The sequence below is a fragment of the Phacochoerus africanus genome, chromosome 9 (assembly GCF_016906955.1).
Source record: "Phacochoerus africanus isolate WHEZ1 chromosome 9, ROS_Pafr_v1, whole genome shotgun sequence".
NCBI lineage: Eukaryota > Metazoa > Chordata > Mammalia > Artiodactyla > Suidae > Phacochoerus > Phacochoerus africanus.
Window position 1 is genome coordinate 47,755,318 of NC_062552.1, and position 17,219 is coordinate 47,772,536.

The window sequence follows — 17,219 nt, forward strand, 5'->3', positions numbered from 1 at the left end:
ACAGCCGCTCCAGGAAGCTCCCTGCCCCACAGCCCAGGAGCTGGGAAGCACATGCTAGACCGCTCATCGCCTCACCCATCAAAGCTTGAGTACCTTCCTCTCCCAAAGGTACGGATCCTTTTTTGTAAATGTAATAACGGTTTTATCACACTATAATTTACGTAATTTATAATGATAACTCCTTCATTGCCAAAAACGTTGAGCTTTCTGATAGTCTTCATTGTCCCATAAAGATTTCTCGGCTGTTGGAAATACCACTAGGATTCATGGGAGGTCTGCGCACGGCCCTAGAGTGATGTGAAGACACGTGTCTTGAAGATGGGATGAGTGAACATAGCTGTCTGGCAGATGGGAGTGAACGGGGAGTGTGAGGAATTCTCACAGCTGAGACCCCCGGCCCTGGTCCTGGAGGTGCGTGTGGAGTTGCGCATGGTGTGGCAGCTGTGCCCCCACCACGAACGCACCCATGGGAGGGGGAGGCTCATGGCCATCAAGTTCCTTGGAGGTTTCCTGGGCTCGGTGGGAGGCACAGGGGCGTCCAGCTCTCCCTGGGAAGCACCAGGGTGAGGAGGTAAGTGTGGCCACGGACAAGAGGCTGCCAGGCAAAGGTGACCAGGGAGGAAGGAGGTGGCCCCCACACCCCCTGTGGGATGCGGCTGGACCTCAGGTTGCGAGGTCAGAAGTGCAGGGATCAGCCTGCAGCAGCAGCAGAGGTCACTGGAGGAGTTAAAGCAGGAGGTGGTGCTCAGCTTTGCATTTGGGGAAAGAGCTCTCCTATAAGTGGAGCCCAGACCAGAGGGAGTGAAGCTGCAACCAGGGAGCCCCTGGGACTCCAAAGGCCAGACTTCCTGGGGGTTGTTCACTGCAGGCCCCAGATGTGCCTAAGCCAGCATGACTCCTGCTCCAGGCTCTCTGGCTCAGTGAGAGGCCAGGGGAAATGACGTCACATCTCTGCGTTCCTCTAGAATCAACCACACGCGTGGCCTCTGTCATGGGGACCAGGCGTGGGGGTCTGGGGTGAACTGCAGGTGAGGCCCCCATGGAGCATGTGCAGCAGCTCTGCCCTGATGACCTGGTGGCCACGACATGGTCGCCTGAGCGCACAGCTGGGTCTGTTGGATTCTCCTTATTTCCCACCTCCTACAACAGCAGAGAGCCCACAGTAGGCATAGCAGCTGTTCACAAACGCACAAGGAAAACCATTTTCATTGTCAGAAGAAAAATGGATCTTAAAGAGATAAAGAAAATATCTTTCTTCCAAGGGCCAGAGAGGTAGCTCTTTCCTGTGAATACCTGATTGTCAGAGGTGAACTTTCACACTGGACTCTTTGATAGGCTGTGTGACAGATGTTATATGACAACCCCTGGAAAATCTAAGGGGACGTTATAATCTGTTCCTGCTTTTATTTAATTTTTACTTAATTTAATTATCATTAAACGTCATTCCAAAACTGACATAGGCTAAGAGATTGACAAACTTATTTTCTTTGGATCATCATGAAAAGAATAAATTTTAAGATAGTAGACTCATAGGAACTTCATTATTTAACAACCACAAAAATTCAGACTAGTTTATTAGTCTCACGTCATCCAGGATCTACATTTAGGTAAACACTTCATTGCTGGAAAATCAGAAGAGGGTCATGGGTGGCTCTGCCTGCTTTATGAAGACATGAAAACCTTCCTGGCTTCTTCTAATTTTTTCGCATCCATGGGAGGCTTCCTCTGGCTGCCAGGCTGCAGAAACTTCTTCACCGTGGGGAGGTTGCTGACTCTGGTTTTCAGGGCCTGCAATGCACAAGAGCACAGCTCACAGTGCAGCCCAGGACCAGCCTGTCACTGGCACAAGCCAGGGACACGGAGACCCCCCCCCCAGACCAGGACCAGCCGAGGCCCCTCCCTCAGCACCAGGAGGAGGCTGGACACAGACACCCACGGAGACACGAGGGTGACAGCGCTGTAGTGTTTTCCCCCAGAGACGTCTAGGGTCACACTGCATTCAGCTCATGTCTCGCCAACTTCCTCCCACACAGAGACCCTGCAGAGTCACTGTCTCATGCAGGACCAGGAAGAGTCCTGGGTCCCAGACGTCAACCGGGAACGGCCCCCAGATCTCAAGACAGAAGAGAGAGGGCACTTAATTGGGCTGGAACTCAAGACAGAAATCAGAAAAAAAAAAAAAAAAAAAAAAGGTGAAGCACAGGCCTGTCCAAACCACTGTGTGCTCAGAGAGAGGGAGACGGGGAGAGAGAAGCCAGCGTGGGAGACAAGGAACAGGAGCTGAGGGAGGAACTGGATGGCGGGAGACGCTCAGACAGACGCAGGTGGGAAAGAGGAGGGCGCCCCTGGGCTAAAGGGCAGCAAAGAGGAATGAGGACAGAGAGTGTCACGGACCAGGGGCCAGGGGCCCCCCAGCCCTGGCCTCTCCGCTTGGAAGAGGTGAGTCCCCCTCCCGAGGGCAGCCTCGACCCCCAATGTCCTGGGTGTGGCCAGATCTTTCCAGGCCCCAGACCAGGGCCTCAGAGCTGAGGTTGGAGACCTGGGGGCAGGAGGCCTGCACAGTGATGGGGACCCTGCCATGGGAGCCCCAGAGTCCAGACAGCAGATCCCAGGGGGGGGAGGTGGGGGCCAGCCCCAGGCTGACAGAGCTCACCTTCAGCAGAGGGAAGGTGGCCAGCAGGCTGGGGTCCAGCTCTTCCACGTAGTAGAGAAGTTCAACCAGCTGGATGTCAGCCCTGCTCAGCTTGTTGCCCACAAGGTAGTCTTGTCCATGGCTCTTCAACACCTGGCGGAGGGAGGGGTCAGCCCAGGAGCACAGGTCCGGGAGCACAGGCTGGGTGCTGCTCCTGCCCCACCGCCCCCCAGCCCAGGTCTCCTCTGCCCTCACTGGGCAGGCGTGGACCCTCACACCTTCTGCTCTCCCCCGACTCCTTGACAGGGTCCTGGGGGGTTCCTGCTGTCCCCTCCTCAGTCCTCAGGGGAGCCAGGCCACCATTTCCTTCTGCTCCCTGGCTCCCTGTGGCCGCCTTCCTTGCTTCTTCCTCTGGGTCCAGGGCTCAGCCCCCTCTGCACTGGGTTCTGTGGTCCCCACACCCTGGAGTGTGCAGCCCTGAGCTCCATGTCCTGGCCCTTCATCTCTGCCTCTGCCTCTGCCTCTGTCTGTGTCTCTGTCTCTCTCCCTCCCTCGGGCAGTGATTCCGTATTTATGGCCGCCTCCTACAAGCCTAGTAACTATTGCCGAGTCCACATTTCTTCTCTTGTCTGCTCTCCTTATTTCCTGGCCTCTCTCTCTGGGACCGGAAATCAATCTGCATCGACTTGAACTCCCACCCCTCTGCCCACATCGGCTCTGACTCCTATGCCACCCGTGTCTGTCCGTAACAGTGTGGAAAACATTACCACTGCATGCTGAGCTGCCTAGGGGTGACTGCGTTTAATGTCTGCAACTTACTTTGAAATACAGAAGCAGTTCGCATGTTTGATTGGAGGAAAGAAGGATGGGGAGAAATGTGATGAAGCAAATGTAATAATAAAATGTGAATTTTTGAATCTAGGTGCTGACTTCACTGTACATCCCTTCCAATTTTTTTGTATGTTGAGCTTTCCACGAAGAAATACGGGAGAAACATGCGATGCTTATTTAAAATATTGCAACAATGTGAAAATCCCAGAGGGAGAAAAAAATCTCCCATGGCACCACCACTGAAGATGTTAACATTTTGGCAACTACCCTACCAGACTATATATCCAGGTAGAGGTATGGGTAAAAAATTAAAGAACAGAATAAAACATCAAATGCTATATTGTAATAGGCACTTTTCATCTATGTCATCATGGGGCCCTTTGATTTCACGACATGAATGTACTGAAACTGCAGTAACTATAGATTTCCATCCTGTTTCCGTCGTATGAATGTGCACAAACTATGAGCGTCCCAAGGCCAGGAGAGTGTATTTCCTGATATTTGACTCCTTGAATAGGACCAGACACATAAACAATGAGTTAAAAACTTGCTAACTTAATGAATGAATGATTTAAACTTCTTAGGGTGTCCGTGTTAATCCTTTTGTTTCTCTGTAAGCTTCTTGTAACTCTGACAATGTTTTTGGTGGTTTGGGGTTTTGGTGGTTGTTGTTGTTTTGCTTTATGATTTTTGTTTAGCATGATTTTAGATGGTTTTGCTCTTGAACTGTTCTCCTCTTACCTTCAAAGAGAAACATTAATATTTATACCTCATATAATGATGGGACATGACTTCCTTGGTTTTGTACAACTCCCTTTGAAAGTCTGAGAACCGTATCCCAATTGGTAGCTTATGTTTTCTTGAACAGCTTTTCCTCTGTCTCTCCACCCCACCACCCCCATCTCTGCATCTCTGCCCTCATCCCCTCCATCCCCAAAACGCTACAGCATTCTCCTGATGGGTACCTGGTCTCCTGTCTCCCTATCCATGGTATCAGAATATTTTCTGATGTGTTTCATTCATCGTGCCTGTCTTGGATGAAAAGCCCCTGCACTGTGTTGTAAAGGATCCATCTCTTCCAGGCTCCAGTGTGGCTCTCGGAGCTTCCCCAGCCCAAGCTCTAAGTAGAACCATGAACTTTATTCCACTGAGTAGAGAAGTCCAGACTGAGCCCCAGTAAACGGAAATTTTGCTGAGCAATTATAACCTGGGTAAAACTGGTTCAATTCTTCCTCACAGAGGATTTTGATAAGATGCCCTGAGAGTCAGGGTGGTACATTAACTTTTGGGAAGGCTGACAGAGGTGAAGGTCAGTGCCCCAGGAATGCCAGCCAAGGTCAATGCCCCGGGAATGCCACACACTACGTTTCTTTGTCCTCTAATCTCAGTGCCCAAAATGCTGAACAGTCCACTTACTTTTTCAAATGCAGGAAGATAACGGTTTGTCGATTTTTCTTTGATCGCGGCCACCTTGGCATCTTTTTCATCGGGTGGGCACAGTGGCAACAGCAAGATCATTTCACCCAAATCTGCCACACCTTCTGTATACATATCAATCCTGTGAGGCAAAATGACCAAATTGTCAACAATCTCCTTCCTTGGATTCTAGAGTTTAAGAGTAGTTAAGAATGGGGCGTCAGGAGGTGATAAAGTAATTCACCTCCATTGGGTGCACTGTTAATATGCCACTCATTCCGCTATGACTTTTATTAGTTTTAACATCTCATTCTAGAACAAGCCATCAAGCTAGATTTAGGTCTAATACTTTTGTTCCACCCATGACCAAATATAGGGACAGTGCACACTGGTCACCTGTCCAGCGTCACAGGCATGAGAAATGGGTGGAATCACTGCAGGTAACCACTGAGACCCCACGTAGGGTTTTCCATCTCTGCTGTGGTGTGTTCTGTGCACAGCTAGTGTGATGCGTTAGCACCACCTCAATTAATAGCCCAATACCAACACTTCCTCTAGTCCTTTCCCATAGAACCTGGTCCCAGAACCCCCTCCAAGTACTGTTGCCTGACGCTAGCCTTGTTGGTGTTTCTCAAGACTCGCCCCCCAAAATATCCCCTAATAGAGTGCAATTCTTCATACACTGCCTATGATGCGTATTCCAGGTGATTGTATTGTTTTTCTTCCAAACACGGTTTCCCACACGATGGTTTTAAATAAAAGTTTATGGAAATACAATCCACATAGCATAATGTCACCCTTTTCAATGCAAAATTCAGAGCTCCCCTTGTGGCTCAGTGGTAACAAACCCGATTATTACAGGATGCGGGTTTGATCCCTGCCCTTGCTCAGTGGGTTAGGGTCCAGTGTTGCTGTGAGCTGTGGTGTAGGTCACAGAGGTGGCTTGGGTCCTGTGTTGCTGTGGCTGTGGTGCAGGCCGGCAGCTGTAGTTCTGATTCGACCCCTAGCCTGGGAACTTCCATATGCCGCAGGGGCAGCCCTGAAAAGCAAAAAACAAAACAAAACAAAAAAAAAACAAAGGTAAAATTCTGTGATTTTTTTTTTCTTGGCAAAGTCACAGAACTTTGTACCATCATCACACTCCAATCCCAAAAATATTTTAATCACTCCAGAAAGACATGCTGAGTGCTTTTGCAGGCATTCCACATTCTTCCCTCCCTCCAGCTCCTGGCAATCATTAAGCTACATTTGGCTTTATGAATATGAATGGCCTGCACATGTCAGACAGGTGGAATCATACAATGTGTGTTGTCTGTGTCTGGTTCCTTTTCCATAAGAGACCATCTTTAAGGTGCATCTACGCTGTAGCATGCATCTGGGCTTCGTCCCTTTTCATGGCCAAATCGGATGCCATTCTTTGGCTGTCCCAGCCTTTGTCCACCCATTCGCCAGTTAATGGACATTTGTCTTGTTTCCCCTTTTTGACTATTATGAACAACCCTGCTAGGAATGTTTGTCTACAGTTGTCAGTGTGGTCGTAGTTTTCAATCCCTTGAATCGTGGAATTCCTGGGTCATGTGGTAATTCCATGCCTAACTTTATCAGTAACTGTCACAGTTTGTTATATGACTTTCATTTCATTTAGTCCCGTCACAGCGGAGAGGAGAACCCTCCTGATACAGTCGTAGAGATAAATCTGGCTGACCCAGACTGTACCAACATGCTTGATGGAACCCTGCCACCTTAGGCTCAGCCTCTGGTAACCCTGTTAAGGGGTTGGCCCACGTAAAGGGCTGATAAATTAGGCACCTGGTCACCATTCTTCTAATTTGGGGAACTTAAGAATCAACTCTTTACATCCTCCCCTTATTGTGCCTTATCTTCTAGACACGCAGATGCTTTGTCCCTTTCCTCTAGCTGTTGGCAGGTGTCCAACTCAAAAGGGCCTGAGTCCCCAGAGTCATGGTTCCATCATTCTCCCAGCTTCAAGGTCATCAGTGTGTGGAAACCACGGTGCTGCATCCATGGACCACAGCCTTTTACATAAGCACTTGATTCCACTTCAAGTTGACTCGTCTCTCACCCTCATGGGTCTCTGCAGTACTGCATCTCGGTTACACCCACTGAGACCCTTCCTGCTATTGGTCACAAGCCCCTGAAACAGTCCCAGGTAGAACCTAAACTGTTCCCATTAACTGCTGATTTCACCCGGTGAAGAGAATACCGTACAGGGCTCTCTCCTTGGTGTCCTTCCCGTAGAGGTTGTACTTGGTGGCGATGTAGTTGAGGATGGCCCTGGTCTGCACCAGCTTCATCCCGTCAATCTCAACCATGGGCACTTGCTGGAACAGCAAACTCCCATCTTGTGAAAGAAGAAAAGAAGTGGAGTGAAACGCTTGATGCATCAAAATGCTTGTTGAAATGACTCAAGATATAAAAGGAAATAAAAATGATAGCCAGGTAACATGTCAGTGGAAAGAGAACTTTGCTTTGAGCTTCCTGTCATCCTTTACCTTATCAGTCTGCCTTTTATTTTTGAATCTGTTTTTTCATTTATCCTCTTATTTCCCATTCAGGCAACAGTAGGTCCCTTTATTGTAGGTGTTTGGTTTGCCTTCAGGGATTTTTTTTTTTTTTTCTGCCAGGCCCATGGCACGTGGAAGTTTTGGGGCCAGGGAACAAACGTGTGCCACAACACTGAGAACACTGAACTTTAACACAGTGAGGCACCAAGGAAGTCTTGTCTTCAAGAATTTGTAGGAAGAATAGAAGAGAGGTTCCACTACCAGCTAGTTGCCAAGTCAAATGGGAAGTTCCCATAGGAAGTCTCATGGAGTTCATGGGGTTCTCAGGTTTTCTGCATGCTCCTCAAGTCCCACCACTGGAGAATGCGCAGGGGAGGCCTGCTTTCCCCACTCCACGGCTGCTGGCCCTTCTCCTTGTCTCCATCCTCACACACTCACCTGAACTCCACTCACCTGGCTATTTGAGTCTGCAATATCGCTAGGATGTTACCTCGCCAAACTCATCAGAGAAAAGAATTCAAGGCACCTGCTGGGCCTGTGTCTCCCCCGCCCCCCTTCTCTCCAATGCATGTGTTTTCCTGTCCTTGAGTGGGAGGGTGATGTGGGGTTCTGAACAGATAGTGTTCACTCAGGGTGCAAAAAGGCAGGGAGAATCAATAAAGAGAGGGCATTCACAGGGCACCAGGGCGGGTTCCTTTAGCAAATACTCCGAGTTTCAGCCCTTCCTAGTCCTGAGTGAACTGCAAAACCTGCTCAAGGGGCCCCACTCCCCACCTTTAACCACGTTTCTCCCTCTCTCACTCCCACCACACACACACACACACACACACACACACACACACACACACACACACACACACACACACACACACACACGACATTGCTGGTGTTCAAACCTCAGCTTAAGACTTCTACTAGATTCTCCTCCCATCAGGAGAATTTAGTTTCCTGCTCTTACCATTTTTTAACTTATTCAAGTCGTTTGGATTTTCTATAAATTTCTCTTCGAACTGGAAAACAGAAAGAGTCCATCAGTTCTTGCCATTGCATTCCACAGCATTCCTGAGCTAGAATGGCCCCTGTCTGGTAGAGACCACGGGGAGGGTGAGATTTCAGAGTTTAGCAGGGTGCACAGAGGACAGCGATCATGGCCATGTGGAAATTTAGATTAGAGCCACCAAGATAAACCAGGATTTGCGGCTTGCGCTTGATCCCTTTGAAAGTTCAGTTCACCGCCACCCCGTCTCCACCTCTGTCAACCATTAGGTGGTGATTAGGGAGGGGGCTGTCACTGGAGGGAAGGGGCTGGGAAGTTCCTCTAGTTCTGGAGCTTCACTATCTCTGGAAAGCCTTTGTGTCCCTCTGAGATCAGGACAGGGTGTTGGGTGTCCCCCAGCATGGGGGATCCATGGTGCCAGTGACCCCCAAGATCCTGCCACCAGGGGCCTCTGCTTCTGTCACCTCCCTGTGTTCAATTTTATATTTGAAAAGGGGGTCTTCATGGTGAAAAGTTTGGGAATTGGTGGGCTTCGAGCTCATTGGAACAGTTCCTTGTGGATCTACCCGATCCCATAGAGTGAGAATATACACAGAGAGTGAGGTGTGTGGGCAACAATTTGATAAAGCAACCAAGTTCAAGACAACCTAAGGGTGGTGGGCGGCCTCCATGGGAGGGTAGCGGAGGGGGGTGTCGGAGAGGCTGCTGGTGAGGCTGGCAGAGATGGTTGGGTTGTGAGGCTCAGCCTCGGGGCCCAGAGCAGCCAGAATCCTGACCAAGGGCCTCTGGCCAGCCTGCCCCCCAACCCCACCTCAGTCAGGCTGGCCTGGGGGAGGAGCCTGGATGCTCTCAGCACCTGCCCTGCTTCAGCCTCCTGTGCTGAGCTCCTCCTGCCCAGGGGCTCTGGACACATCCTTGAACCTCCGAGCTGGACCACAGCAAAAACTGGTGGTTGTTGATTTATGGAAGGAAAACAGCCTGGATGGCACAATTTGACGTTCTGTGTACTTGTTTCTCCGTGAACTCAAGAAAGGACCAGGCTAATGTCCTGTGCCCTCATGAAGCAATCAGGATAGTGTAATCTCAAGGCTCAGGTAAACAGGATGTTAGCAGGCTAAGGGAGCACACTGGAGCTTACCCCACACGACACCACCTCACCTGGATCCCTCCTTTACTGCTGTCCCCCGAGGGACCACATCTCCTGCGTCTCCATGACCCCGCCCCTCCCCAGAAACCCTCACAGAGGTGCTGGGTCCTCCAACCTGGGCAGAGAAGTGCTTATCTCGGTGGCACCCGTAGAGGGCAGCACTCAACAGAGTCCCACAGAAACCCAGCAGTTTGCTGCTGGGAATGTGGCCTTTGAACTCTGTGAATATGATTTGAACACTGTGAAATGCTTGGCTGTTCTCTAGAAGCTCCCACTCCTATTTGAATCACCTGCTTGCCTGCATCCTCACTGGAGTGTAAGCTGTGTGACAGCAGGGGCTGTGTCTGTCTTGTCCATCCATGAATCGCTAGGAGCTGGCACAGACCCTGGCACTTCAAGGTTGCCCAGAAAATCATTGCTCAGTGAATGTATTACCTCTAACGGGCAGTTTGTCACCATCTCCCCTCTCCCTATTTCTGGTTTAGGTTTTAAGTTTAATTACATTTATTTTCTAATGTTACTATTTTTCTTTTCATTATGGACATTCCTGGTATGTACAAAAATAAACAGAAAATTATAATTATCCTACTTGTAACCACCAACCAACTTCAGTAATTATCAACTCAAACCAATTACAAATCACCTAGATGCCTGCCCATTTTCCCCTTTGTAATAAATTGAAACAAATCCCAGATATCACATATTTCATCTTTAAATACTTCAATGTATTTCTAAATTTCTAAAACATAAGAACTGTTTTTAAAGTAACCATAATACATTACCTCACTTAACACACATTAAAAATAATTAATTGCAATATGTATTTAATGTTCATGTTTCTAATTGTGGTATCAATGTCATCAATAATGTTTTACAGTTAAAAATATCAAAATCAAATTAGGCCTACACAATGTGATCAGTTTCTTAAATTTATTTTTATTTTATTTTATTTATTGATTTATTTTTGTCTTTTTGCTTTTTCTAGGGCTGCACCCACGGCATATAGAGGTTCCCAGGCTAGGGGTCAAGTCAGAACGTGTAGCTGCGGGTCTGCACCAGAGCCACAGCAATGAGGGATCCCAGCTCTGTCTGCAACCTACACCACAGCTCACAGATTCTTAACCCACTGATTGGGGCCAGGGATTGAACTGCAACCTCATGGTTCCTAGTCGGATTCGTTAACCACTGTGCCATGACGGGAACTCCAACAAAATTCTTAATAGATTGTTTAGTTAGAAAAGTCTCCTAGCTTATGTGAGAAAAGTACTTTGATTCAGTGTGTTCGTTTATTTATTTATTTATGTCTTTTTCAGGCCACACTGTGGCATATGGAATTTCCCAGGCTAAGGGTCAAAGTGGAGCTGCAGCTGCAGCCTCCATGGCAACTCACAGCAACGCTGGATACTTAACAACGAGCAAGGCTAGGGATCAAACATGCATCCTCATGGATGCTATCAGTTTTCGTTGCTGAGCCACTACAGGAACTCCGATACAGTCAATTTAGATGCAGCTAAGATGAAGGAACTCAGGCCCTACCTCCACTCCAGCTGCAGCCAGGAGCCACCGGATACACTCCATTCTGCCTCGGCCATTGAAATAGTGAAGAATGGGCTTCCCCGCCATGATGGCTGTCTGCTGGTCTCTCTCAACCTGAGTGAATGAATGAATGGACAAAGGATAAAGCTGCAGAAGCAGAAGGTCTTTGTGATTTATGGCTGAACAGCATCAACACCTTTTTTTTAAGATTTTATTTTTTTTCTATTATAGTTGATTTACAATGTTCTTTCGATTTCTGCTGTACAGCAAAGTGACCCAGTTATACGTATATATATACATTCTTTTTTCACATTATCCTTCATTATATTCCATCACAAATGATTAGCTATAGTCTCCTGTGCTATACACCAGAATCTCATTGCTTATTCATTCCAAATGCAATAGTTTGCATCTACCAACCCCAAATTCCCACTCTATCCCACTCCCTCCCTCTCCCACCTTGGCAACCACAAGTCTGTTCTCTGTGTCTATGAGTTTGGGTTTTTTTCTGTAGATAGGTTCATTCATGCCATGTATTAGATTCCAGATATAAGTGACATTGTATGGTATTTGTCTTTCTCCTTCTGACTTACTTCACTTCGTATGAGAGTCTCTAGTTCCATCCGCATTGCTGCAAATGGCATTATTTTGTTCTTTTTTATGACTGAGCAGTATTCCATTGTGTATGTATACCACATCTTCTTAATCCATTCATCTGTTGATGGACATTTAGGTTGTTTCCATGTCTTGGCTATTGTGAGTATTGCTGCTATGAACATAGGGGTCCATGTGTCTTTTTCAATGAAAATTTGGTCTGGATATAGGCCCAGGAGTGGGGTTCCTGGTTCTAAATTTAATTTTCTGAGGTACCTCCATACTGTTTCCCATAGTGGAAACTGACATTGCCACCAACAGTGAAGGAGGGTACCCTTTTTCTTCACACCCTCTCCAGCATTTGTTTTTTGTTGACTTGTTAATGACAGCCATTTCGGACCGGTGTGAGTTGGTACCTCATTGTAGCCTTGATTTTCATTTCTCTAATAATTAGTGATGTGGAGCATTTTTTCATGTGCCTTGTTGGCCATCTCTATATCTTCTTTGGAGAAATGTCTATTCCAGTCTTCTGCCCATTTTTTTCAATTGGGTTGTTGGTTTTTTCCCCTGTGAATTCTGTTATGGTTGGCCGGCTCCAGGACTTACACAGGAACTCACTGAACCTCTCAGTCTCCGCTGTGTGAGGCCTTTGTCCCCCGCCCCCCCCCAATACTAATACTTATAACAGTGCACTGTTCACTTTTAAATTCTGATTCGAATGACTTATACCTTCTAGCCAAGTGAATTTCAGGGCTTGGAGAAGTTAATTCTGTGCTCCTGCGAATATCAAGTTTTCCCGTCCAGACTTCCTGCGTTTGGGACTTTGAGAAGTCATATAACCAATGATTCTTAACTGGGACTGATATTGCTCCTCCCATTCCGGAGGACATTCAGCAATATCTGGAGATACTTTCAGTTGTGAAAACTAGGAGAGCAGGTGACACATCATACCATTGGGCAGAGACCAGAGATGCCTCTGGTGTGTTGGGCGCCCTGCCTCCCAGGTGCATCTGAGTGTCTATGACCAATCAGTTTGCATTTTATCCAGCTTTTGTCATCAAGCATGTTTTCCTAACAGATGCATTTGTTGGGTATTTAGTTGGAAACCCTTTATGTTTGATGCAGTTGCCTGTTATATGGTATAATCTTTCTGAGAAAGCAGTTTGTAAAATGCAGTAATTCTCTCCAATCTATTGCACCCTCATTCTCCTCTCCGGGCTGTCACTGGGTAAGGAAGGAGCTTCATCTACACACTCTATTCTTTCAACAAGTAGGTAGTGAAATGAAAAGTGAGACTATTAATCTTCACGGTCTCCACAGTATTGATGAAGTGATGGTTTCTTATACAACTTGTGAACAAACTATCACTGCAGATATCTGAGAGGTGTAACATTGGCCAATTTGAGGAAATATCTATGTTAACACTGCCATCAGATACATCCCTTAAGTCTGATTCAGTGGAAATTTCTTTTCTTTCTTTCTTTCTTTTTTTTTTTGTCTTTTTGCCTTTTCTGGGTCTGCTACCGTGGCATATGGAGCTTCCCAGGCTAGGGGTCTAATCTGAGCTGTAGCCACTGGCCTACGCCAGAGCCACAGCAACGCAGGATCTGAGCCGCGTCTGCGACCTACACCACAGCTCATGGCAACGCCAGATCCTTAACCCACTGAGCAAGGCCAGGGATTGAACCTACATCCTCATGGTTCCTAGTCAGATTCGTTAACCACTGTGCCACGATGGGAACTCCTGGAGATTTCTATCATCAGTAATTTTAACTAAAAAATAGACAATGGACGGGGCAGGTCCCCACAACAATGAATTAGCCCAGCCTGAAATGTTAAAAGGTTTAAGATCCATAAACCCTGCTCTGGCCAGTTTCAAGGTTTGCCCTGAGTTGGTTGAACCCCAGAGAGAGAAGGAGACTTGCTAGCTGGTTGATTACCGCAAAGACTGAGTTAAAATCCAGTTCTTCTGATGCTGAGTTCGTTTTTCCTCTTATAATACATCTTATTTGAATTTCCAAAGCCTGCATAATACCTCAGCATCACAGTTTGCACCTGCTGTGTGTTGACTTCTACAGAGCACAGAAGCTCCACAAAAACACCTACCCTCTCCTACCCTGGTCATATCCTCAGACTGGCCAAAATTCTTTCATTCTCTGTTCTCATCACATCATTAAGGTTTCTCATACCTAAATCCTCATGCTTATTTTTCTAAATTCTTCATGTATCCATTTCTGTAACAATGCCTCCAACAGTGATTGAATAATCACCTTGAACTGTCCCCCACGCACACCAAGAAGTCACCATCTGAGTGTAAAACAGAGATTTCCTTGTACTAAGAGCACATTACACAGATGTATAAAATCAGAACTTACCTTAGGAAAGGCTGTCTCCCACCTGGCTCAGCAACTCAATGCCCAGATCACATGGGTTTATAAGCTGTTGTTGCAGTTGAATAACTCCTCCTCTCTGAGGGGAGAGCCTCTCAGGTTAAAGCCACTCCCACAGTGTCCAGGGCCAAGGGTTCTGTGCTAGATTAAGATAAAAAATGATAAGTCATTCTCTCATGAGGGTATTATCTAGTTCATATGTTTTTTCAAGGTTGGCAGTCAAAGATTAAACACAAAATTTCAGGTTGATTAGAACTTCTCTGCCAGCCAATGAAAAAGGGCATTTTGAAAAAAACTTACTGTAAGGTTTTCATGAATTGGATGTAAAGACTGATGGAAATGAAAAACCTCTACGATGGGGCTAGAGGGGGCTGGTGCCATTAAAGGGCAGAGCATCTCTGGAATTCTCTTTCATTGGGTTGCAGTTAAGATACAGGACATCCAGTAAATGGGACCTGCAGATACATAATTTTTTCTTATTCTTATGTTTTAAACATTTTATGAAACATACTTCCATGAAAAAAAAAATGTACTGTGTGTCAGAAATTCACCCTTAATGGGTAGCCTGTTCTTTTCTGCTAGGTCTGCCAAGTAGCCTTCCCAACCTCAGGGCCTTTGCACAACTATTTGTTCTGTTTGGAATACTCTACCATGAGCTACTACTGTATTTATCTTATAATATTTTTTCTTACATTATTGTGACATTTTTCTTTTCTTTTTTTTTTCTTTTTGGCTTTTCAAGTCTGTCCTTGCAGCATATGGAGGTTTCCAGGCTAGGGGTCTAATCAGACCTGCAGCTGCCGGCCTACACCACAGCCACAGCAATGCGGGATCCTTAACCCACTAAGGGAGGCCAGGGATAGAACCCACAACCTCATGGTTCCTAGTCGGATTTGTTTCTGCTGGGGCATGACGGGAATTCCTATTGTGACATTTTATGTTTTATTATTAATTAATTAAGTATTAACTCTATATTGTTTCTCCCATAGACTGTGAGCTGAGCCTTGATCTTGCTTTTTGTTAAGTCCCCATAATTTGGTACAGCACCTGGCACATACTAGGAGCTCAACAGATAACAGAACTTTTTAAAAGTTATTAAGTGGAGAATTACTGACAAATACAACGTACATCGACAAGTATAAAAACCCCAATGTACTCATCCCCCTTCTTCAGCAATTACCAATGATTTTTTGCATCTCTACCCTGTTGTGGATAGAATGGTGGCCTTTAAAAACATAGGTCCATGTTGAAATACTTAGAACTTGTGATGTGACTGTATTTTGAAAAAGAGTATTTCTGGATGTAGTTAAGGAACTTGAGGTGAGACCATCCTGGATTATACGCATAGGTCCTATGTCCAATGACAAGTGAGCTTTATAACAGAAGAGAAAATACACAGTCCGAGGTGATGTGAAGATGGAGGCAGCCATTGAAGTGAGGCTGCCATGAGCCATGGAAACAAGGACATCTGCAGGCGCCAGAAGCTGGAAGACGCAGGAGAGACCCCACATCCACAACAACAGAGCCTCCCGAGGATATGCAGGACCTTGACTTGGGACTTCAGGCCCAGAAGAGTGAGAGAATTCATCCTGTTGTTGGAAGCCCCCCAGGTGTGTAAGCCGGTACAGCCGCTCCAGGAAGCTCCCTGCCCCACAGCCCAGGAGCTGGGAAGCACATGCTAGACCGCTCATCGCCTCACCCATCAAACCTTGAGTACTTTCCTCTCTCAAAGGCAGACACTTTTGCTAACCATGATTACACTGTTTCATCACACTACAATTTTATAATTTATATAATTTATAAATTTAGCTTTGTAATTTCAATAAATGTTCAGCATTCTAATTTTCTCCATGGTCTCATAGATTTCCTTGCAGGTAGTTTATTTGCAGTAGGAGTCATGCAAGGTGTGCACAGCATTGGAGTGATGTCTATACCAGCATCGTGAAGATTGTAGAGCAAATAGAGCTCTCAGGCAGCTGGGGGAGGAATTTCTTAAGCCCATACCCCCCCCCCACCCTGCCGTGGGGCCTGGAAGTGTGTGTGGAATTGTGTTTGGTGTGGCAACTGTTCATGCTGGGAAGCACCAGGTGAGGAGCTAAGTGTGGCTGCAGGGGAGAGGCTGCCAGTCAGGGAGCAAAGGTGACCAGGGAGGAAGGAGGTGGCCCCCACACCCCCTTGTAGGATGGGGCTGGATCTTAGGCCGGGCCCCGGGCGGGGTGTAGGTTGGAAGTGAGGAGACCCCCCTACAACAGCAGCAGGAGTCACTTGAAGGAGTTAAAGCAGGAAGTGGTGCTCAGGTTTGCATTTCTGCATTTGGGGAAATAGCTTTTCGAGTAAGTAGAGACCAGACCAGAGGGAATGAAGCTGCAACCAGGGAGGCCCTGTCTGTTTTGTCCCCCCATCACCTACAGAGATGCTCACTCCAAGAGGGGGAGCCCCTGTGACTCCAAAGGCCAGATTTCCTGGAGGGTGTTCACTGCAGGCCCCAGATGTGCCTAAACCAGCATCACTCCCGCTCAGGCTCTCTGGCTTAGTGAGAGGCCAGGGGAAATGACGTCACATCTCTGCGTTCCTCTAGAATCAACCACACGTGTGGTCTCTGTCACAGGGACCAGGTCTGGGGCCTGGGTGACCTGTAGGTGAGGCCCCACGGAGCATGTGTGGCAGCTCTGCCCTGACGACCTGGTGGCCACGACATGGTCCGCCTGAGCGCACAGCTGGGTCTGTTGGATTCTCCTTATTTCCCACCTCCTACAACAGCAGAGAGCCCACAGTAGGCATAGCAGCTGTTCAAAAAATGCATAAGGAAAAACACTTTTATTTTAGAAGAAAAATGGATCTTAAAGAGATAAAGAAAGTATCTTTCTGCCATGGCCCAGTGATAAAAGAAATTTTCACCTATTCAGATATTGGGAAGTCATTCTGGCTTGTAGAAGAGTTAACTCTAATTTATGCTAATTAATATACCCTGTTTCACCCTATGAAACATACTTTGTTCATCTTCTTTAATTATTCCAGAGAAGGGCACATTGACTAGAAGTCAAGAATTTCCATGTTAAAAATAAAGATTAAGGAATTCCCCTAGTGGCTCAGCAGAAAAGGAATCCAACTAGTTAACTTGAGGCTGCTGGTTCGATCCCTGGCCTCGCTC

The 17,219-nt window shown here is 46.9% G+C and overlaps 1 protein-coding gene across 3 annotated transcripts; it reads right to left on the bottom strand.

The window, feature by feature from the left end:
• Window positions 1-1,557: 1,557 nt before the first annotated feature.
• On the bottom strand, window positions 1,558-14,139 carry LOC125135936 (glutathione S-transferase alpha M14). 3 transcript variants are annotated; one of them, XM_047796459.1, is made up of 7 exons: window positions 14,054-14,139; window positions 11,085-11,231; window positions 8,363-8,414; window positions 7,109-7,241; window positions 4,880-5,021; window positions 2,654-2,785; window positions 1,558-1,788 (listed from the first exon to the last, which is right to left on the bottom strand). In XM_047796459.1, the coding sequence occupies exons 2-7, from the start codon at window positions 11,169-11,171 to the stop codon at window positions 1,663-1,665; spliced, it is 672 nt and encodes a 223-aa protein (XP_047652415.1). In that variant the 5' UTR covers window positions 11,172-11,231; window positions 14,054-14,139; the 3' UTR covers window positions 1,558-1,662. The 3 variants fall into 3 exon arrangements, with proteins under 3 accessions (XP_047652415.1, XP_047652414.1, XP_047652416.1); XM_047796458.1 differs by having other exon boundaries at window positions 11,085-11,198; window positions 14,054-14,134; XM_047796460.1 differs by lacking the exons at window positions 8,363-8,414; window positions 11,085-11,231 and having other exon boundaries at window positions 14,054-14,089.
• Window positions 14,140-17,219: the final 3,080 nt, after the last annotated feature.

Coding starts and splice junctions, on each gene's coding strand:
- LOC125135936 (XM_047796459.1), bottom strand. CDS start 11,171: ATGGCGGGGAAGCCCATTCTTCACTATTTCAATGGCCGAGGCAGAATG. Junction 8,415..11,084: donor TGGCTGCAGCTGGAGTGGAG/GTAGGGCCTGAG, acceptor TCTGTTTTCCAG/TTCGAAGAGAAATTTATAGA. Junction 2,786..4,879: donor ATCTTCCTGCATTTGAAAAA/GTAAGTGGACTG, acceptor TCCCTCCGCCAG/GTGTTGAAGAGCCATGGACA.